The sequence below is a fragment of the Nansenia antarctica genome, assembly GCF_963989245.1.
Source record: "Nansenia antarctica genome assembly, chromosome: 17".
Classification (NCBI taxonomy): Eukaryota; Metazoa; Chordata; class Actinopteri; order Argentiniformes; family Microstomatidae; genus Nansenia; species Nansenia antarctica.
In genome coordinates this window covers 17,198,215-17,205,780 of record NC_137687.1, presented here as the reverse complement: position 1 = coordinate 17,205,780, position 7,566 = coordinate 17,198,215, and the positions used below count along the sequence as shown (strand labels likewise).

Here is a 7,566-nt window from a genome sequence, read left to right as displayed (position 1 = left end):
AATGGTCTTTTCATTCACACTCAGGTTCATACCAAGGGCAGTGCAGCTGAACATCCCTGCACCTTTAAGCCAACTGTATCGAGCTTTATCAGACAAAGAACTACAGGCAAAGAGTGAAGAGATCTTTACAGGGTTGAGTTTGACAGAAGAACAGGTAGGCTACATTTAGGCCACATCAGTCAGTAAATTTGGTCATATCCACATGTCACAAACTTGTTACTAAACCTTATTTATTTCAAATAGTGCCACGTGATAGAGAAGGAGACACAACTTCAAGCAAAATGTGCCATGTGGTTTGAGCAGAAGGCAGGAAGGGTGACTGCTTCCAACATACGAGCAGTCTGCCACACTGACCCAGTCAAACCATCAGTCTCCCTGCTGAAGAAAGTGTGCTATCCTGTCGCCTACAAGGATACAAAGAAAACACCACATTCCCTCAGGTATTCACAGCCACTTAGGTACTCACATCGACAGCGATCTAGGGGATGTAAGAGAAAATTATCATATGCAATACTTGACTTGGGCTAGAACAATAGACACATTTAAATGACTACAAAGACTTGATTGCACAGTTTCTGCCTTTCTGTGTTCCATAAGAGTCATTTGAATATATGCAATTACCCTTTTGTATTCCATGCCTGTCGTTGACCCTAGAAACTCAAAACAATGCTGAGTCACTCTAGAGTGATGGCCCTGCATTGTTCATTCCAGGCCACCACTCCACCATTCCCCCTAAATCTTCATCCCCCATCACCTTTCTCGATGTACAATGAGTATATGATGATCCCTCAGTAATGTTACTGTGATAAGAGCTGTGTTCATTGCTGTCATATTAGCTGTGCACTTTGTTGTGGTAAACATGTAAGCTATTACCATAAATTGCTAAGACACACTGTTTGTGTTGTTTTTAGATGGGGTGTTGAACATGAAGAAGAGGTTGTTAAGAAATACACCAAGCTCACGGAGAGCCAACACACCAACCTCACTGTTAACAAAGCAGGGCTGTTCATCACCCCCAAATATCCTTGGTTAGGGGCATCACCTGATGGTGTCCTAACATGTGACTGCCATGACATGGGTGTGTTGGAGGTTAAGGCACCCAGCAGCCTTCAGGGTACCACAATGGTGGAGAAAAGCAGAGACAGCACGTTTTGTCTACAACTGACTGAGGGCAAACTATCACTAAAGAGGGACCATCAGTACTATTATCAGGTGATTTTTTAAAAATCAATCTGTTTTTATATTTGCTGGTGTAAAGCATCGCAATTGTTACTTTCATTTCAAGTTGACTAAATATAATGCATTATTTATTATTAGGTCCAGACCCAAATTCACCTGACAGAAGCAAGCTACTGTGACTTCGCTGTTTGGGGACCAGGGACAGCAGACACAGACGAAATGTACATTGAGAGAGTTCTGCCTGATTCAGACTTCTTTGACATTATCTGCGAGAAGGTCCACACATTTGTCAGGACCTGTGTAATTCCAGAGCCAGTAGGTAAAGTCTTCACAGCTCCTGTTCTAGCATCACATGCCACCAAACCAGCTGAAGGCAAGAGTTGTTACTGTGGAATGCCTGTCCTGCCTACTGATGACATACTTGAGTGTACATCAGGGATCTGTAAAACACAATACATTCACAGCGCTTGCTTAAAGATAGACACCACTAACATAAAACGGTCATGTTGGAAATGCAGTGACTGTAAAAGAGAACTAGCTAAACAGAAGAGGGAGCAGAAAAAACTGAACAAACCTTGACATGTCTTCATTCATTCTATGGTATACACAGCTGTGGGTGAGCTGAGGGTGGATGAAGTGGGGTTGTGGGGTTACATCTTTATCAAAGGCTCTGGTTATATGGGTTGCACTATAACGCTCCATTTAGGTGGGAGGGTTGAGGATGAGTGAGCAACTCCATGGAGGTGTATTGTTGCACTTTCAGACTCATGTACTTTTTTTTACTATTTCGCTAATATGATATTGTCTCTCTATTGATTATTCATATCCTGTGTGAGTGTTCTGTTTGATAATAAAACTCCATATGTAAGCTGTGTGCATGCTATAGTCATCAGCTGTAGTACACAACCTATAATATTTGGTTATCCCATTGATTGGCTACAGTAAATGTAGACTCTGAAATCGGCAGAAATGAAATACATTAGCTATGTTAGAACATCAGAAATTACTTCGTAGAATAATACTAGCATGCTGATGAAAAACAGTTAGGTCAGATACATCAGCCTGGGAGCACTGTCAAGCGACTCTAGACTACAGCAAAGCGCTTTTGTCACCCCCACTTCTTTTCGACTCGCCCACTACTCGTAGTGTAGTAGAAACCAGAACGAAGAAGTAAACAATGTTAAATGTGGTAGCATGGAATCACATCCCGTTACCGGACCGATCTGACAGAAAGTGTTTTCTACAATGCAATGAAAATGATTGTAAACTAACAATGATAGTGGCTTATGACACTTGGTCCTCCAAAGCAGTTTATGATGACTAATTATGGTTATTCATACCATATTACACCTTTGAAATTATGATTCATTACTACTTCCGTTATGATTGTCAATCGTGTTATACCCCTTCTTTTTTTTTCTTTACTAAAGATCAGCTGTAGCCTAATTATGTAGGCCTATTCAAAATATGCATTTATTTGCTTTTTCACTCGGTATCCTATAAAGACACAACCCAGGCCTATCTCCTCGCCGGTTTGTACACCCGATTGCACAGCAACTATCTGGCATGATTGTTTTCTAACCAATGCTACTGTGTTTCCTGGTGCTCTGCAACTTCACAGGCAGTGCCTTTTGCCCGTCAGGTGGGCGTTTCCACTATGCTGTGACGTCACATGAAAGCTATGAATTCTTGCCAATTCCTTATTACCAGTGGAAAGGGGGATGGCTAAAACACTTTGAATGGGATAGATAGGACTTTCCGTTCAATGAAGCATTGATACTCGCGAGTTCATCTCGCTTTTCCCCCCGTTGATATATTAAACAATCTAAGCAATCTAATCAGAGCAGTTGTTATTGTGTAATATTATTGATGGATGTGCCATTTTTGATGGACAGCAGTGAACGGATGACTTGATGTGAGCATGTATTTGACTAATGCCGATAGTCTTGCTCCGACACCGGAGCTGTCTACAGCGGATTCAAACTATCGTAATTCATGAACTATATGCCCAATCTAAAAAATTCAAAGAGTTTCTGAAAGCAGAGAAGTTGCACTTTTTGAACAGTTGAACTGTACAGAGATTCCGACCCGTGTTGAACATCCTATTTCCTTGTCAAATCGTGTATGCTGTGCACCTAATCTATCCTGAGATGACACAACGCATTTAAGATCACAATCCTCAATAGATTGATTCCATCGTTTTACCGACAAGAAGATTCTACAATCTATCAGCCTTTCCGTAGAAATACATCGCTCCCTGTATAACGTTATATATCTAACGTTACATGCTTTAAGGCTGATCTGTGCATGATGGTGCTGCATTTTGTCATAATTCTTATCGCATTTCCCCCCGTTGTGTTGTGCTGTGCCGTTCCATAGTCCAGAGCTTCATCATCCCCCTTCTAAAACTGCAATCACCCCTTTCCATCCCTGGCGTCATTTTATCAATGAACGTGGTATTATACATATTTACATATTACATATTTGTTGTTATTTATGGAAGTGTCCGGTTGCTGGAGGAACCAGGACGCCGGCTACACTGCACAGTTTAGCCCGAAATAGAGAGAGTGCAGCACCGCGCCAGCTGGATGAAATTCCTGTTGACAGCGGGGGGAGAGAATCGTTTTAACAGGGAATTCGTTGCCGCGCTGTGTCGACGATGATAGGAGTGTAGGATCGACACCATTCAAATGGTTTTGGATTCCCTGTCCTCTCCCCTATCCGGACACATTTGAATTGTTATCCTAACCCACGGTAAACCGAAGTTATTAACCCGCAAAGGGCACCGTGTTTGTCCGCACACAATGATACTACAGTTCATAAAGCAGACAAGTGAAGGCAGTGGTTTTAAGGGTTCAAAAAACATGACTTTATTATGTGTACATAGCTTCCTCTCTCTCTTTCTCTTTCTCTCCAAAAAACCACGGTTCATAATATACCACATGCCGAGGGAAAGGCATACGATAGCTTCAAGTTCCTCCATGTTGCTGTTGTTGTGGCTGTGTTGTGTCTCGTGAAAATATACGTCACCTCCATGGTGCGCTTTTATGACGCGTAACTCCGCCTACTATCTCCTACTCCTCCTACTAGTTCCTGGTCTGTTGTGTATAGTGGAAAACCAGAACTGTTCAAAAGCGGGCCGAAGCGACCCGACCCGACCCGAACCGAGCCGAAGCGACCCGGGCCGCTGATGGAAAAGCGCCATTACTGTACCCAGTCAGGACAATAGAAGGCTGAATGTGTTCTGATCTCAGCTGGTCAACTGGCCCAGGACCAAGCAGTGGGTCAGAACACTGTCACTAGTTATCAGGCAACTAAAGAAATCACTGATTAAATGATTAAAACACACATTTTGTCAGTAGGCTAGACACAGACAGCTCCTGCATACTGCTAGTTGAGACTGTGTAGCAAGGGAATATGGATTCAAGTTTGACAGTGTTTTATTTCCACTGAGATTATAATCGTCGGATTTGTCCCTCAACACTGGCATTGGAAAGTGGAAAACAAATTGTCCTCAATGACATTTGAAAATGAAAACTATCTTTAATCTATGTCATGCTCTTGTGGGGGGTTTTGTCATCATAACCAATATGTTTTTTTCTAAGATTCTATGATGGAGGACATTCACCATTGTCAGTTTTTTCGAGGTGGGAAATTAGTAAAGTGATTAAAACTGATAATTCTGTTAACAAATCGGCAACAGAATGACCAAATGATATGGTAATGGGATGACTCACTGAAATGTAATTGGCTACATTAACTTATAGTACAGGTCGTACAGAACCTGGAAGGGTTCTTCGACTGTCCCTGTGGGAGAAACTTCTCAAAGGGTTCTCAGGGTTCCAAAGAGGTTCTTCCACAGGGACAGCCGAAAAAACTGGGTGTCATATAGCAGTATTTACAGAACACTGCAACACCATGCTCACCAAGCACTGCATCAACACCCTCATCTCATAGCCAGCAAATCACACAGCTATGGAGCTGTAGGCCTAGAACTTCCATTGAGAATGATGACATACATGTTGCACACTTGTGCAAAAATGACATCAAGGGATTTTATCTTCATGGTGAAAGAGCATACTGTATTGTGCAGAGGCACAGAGCAGGTTGGGTGTCTGCATGAGACATAGGCCATTTCACATTTACATTTTTGGCATTTAGCAGACGCCTTATTCCAAAGCAACTTACAATCAATACATTTGACTAAGGAAGTGAATCATCAATTCACCAGTTCTAGCAGGAAGAGTAATCCAGCTCAGGCCAAGGGCCACAGGCAGTCATTGTGAATTATTATTATTATTATTATTATCATTATATATATTTTTAATTTAACACTGGAGAGACAGTACAAGGGGGGCAGTAGAAGTCTTAGGAGGCACAGTAAAGGGGAAAAGCGGGTGTCTCAGCAGTGCTGGGGGGTGGTAATGTCTCAGGAGGAACAGTTAAGGTGTAGCCTGAAGAGCCTACTTGTAGTTTATTATTAATTGTTGTGTTGCCAAAAGTATACTAGGCTATTGTATTGTTGTAATGAAGAAAAATATACTGCAAACCACAAAGAATGTAATACATTTTAATCAATGTAAAAACAAATGTATTTTTCTCTTGTTTTGTGGGTTTTTTCCTCAATTCCCTTTACATTATTACCTTAATGATAGCTATTGTATATTCCTACTACCTTTGTTTCCCTGTTTTATTTCCCCTACATCATCATGTACATCAATGACAGGAGGCCTCAATGATGCGTCTCTGTAGGGAAGCATGTAGTCATTCTGTTACCATCATTCTGTTACAGGATGTAAATCCACTTCACTCATTGTAACAACCAGAAGAGATAGTTTCAAACTGAACATGTCATGATACCTAACACCCCACTCTTTCTGCAGGCATATTTTAATTTTAATTTGGGGCAGATATTTTAGTTTTAGGGAAACGTGGTTACATAAAAAAGCTTTCTATGCTAGCGTATGGAGCAGTGGAAGGAAAGCCTAGTAACCTGGAGCTGGCATATAAGTAGCCTATATTGTTATTATGCTATTACTATTGCTAGAAAACACTCTTAAGGCATTTATGATATATATTGCGCACACATCAGTTTTTTTTATGACTGTATTGAAATGGACACTGTTGCTATTTTCAAATGCCATGGTATATGGTATTAGCGCCCAACCCTCATGTCAAATTTTGCAGAAAAAGCAATAAAAGATCTGTAATCATGGCAAAAACATTAAGGTCATGTTCTCACGTGAAAGTCTGAATCAGGACCCGGAGCAAGTGGATGAGTTCGCAACATTGTTGCATAAATTATTTCTCTGATTTCTAAAAATAGAAAATTACCCGTTCATCCCTCTCTTATCTCAGCCTCGGGCAGCGTTCTCACCAAAAGCGAAGCGAAGCAAAGTGATGGATGTGTCGTTTCTAACCGAAGCGAAACCACCCTTTTCAAGCAGAGCATCCGTTGGTTCTTTGCTGCGGGAGCGACTTCGAATGCGCGTTCTCACAGCTCCAAACGACGTAGAGCAAAGCGAACTTTATCCTAAACTCCGTTTCAAGTGAAGCAAATGTTCTAGTGAGAACACCCCCTTAGACGACCCTATGTTAATTATCTAACACATTGGGGGTGCATGACAGAAGCCGCCCGGGGCGGCTGTGGCACAGGAGGTAGAGCCGTCGTCTAATGATCGCAAGGTCGACAGATTGTCGGTTCGAGCCCCGGCTGGCCACATGTCGAAGTGTCCTTGGGCAAGACACTGAACCCCTAAATTGTCCCAGTGAGCGGGCCGGCGCCTTGCATGGCAGCTTGCCGCCATTGGTGTGTGAATGTGTGTGTGAATGGGTGAATGAGAGGCCGTTGTAAAGCGCTTTGGAATAAGGCGCTATATAAGTCACTTCCATTTACCATAGAGGCTTGATATCCCCAAAAGAGGACCACTTGTGTGTTCACCCTATCCTGCTGAGGAGCTTGTTGGTTTTGTTCCCCTTGTGGCCATTTAAAGCCATTCATGCACCCCCATCATCTCAGGTTGTCTGCAGTGTATTGCTAGGCCTAGGCTATATGGAGTAATCATGCTAAGCTCTTTATAATCACACTGATTCAGGCTCAGGATTATGCTACATTCCCCTCTTAAGTGTCTTAAGTATCTTAGTCTCATGCAGTACTATAGTGTGTTGTAGTATCTTATGAGTCTTAGTCTTATGCAGTACTATACAGTGTGTTGTAGATGGTGTGAGGTATCCAGTTGCGTAGACCTAGTTAGTTGATTGTGAGGTTTGATCTATATATATAGAGACCATGTAGGCCCTACTTGCTGTTTTCATATCTAGTTTGTGCAACACAGAGCTCTTGGGCGGCTGTGGCACAGGAGATAGATGATCTACCTCTAATGATCG

At 42.1% G+C, this 7,566-nt stretch overlaps 1 protein-coding gene across 1 annotated transcript in view; it reads left to right on the top strand.

Annotated features, from left to right (window-relative positions):
- Positions 1-288: 288 nt before the first annotated feature.
- The window catches only part of LOC308172453 (arf-GAP domain and FG repeat-containing protein 1-like), a gene marked incomplete at both ends in the record, with an annotated part of 30,048 nt that continues 22,770 nt past the window's right edge, over positions 289-7,566 (top strand). The window contains one exon of the mRNA XM_080547358.1: positions 289-440. Coding sequence (XP_080403484.1) covers positions 289-440 — 152 coding nt within the window. The remainder of the gene's footprint in view (positions 441-7,566) is intronic.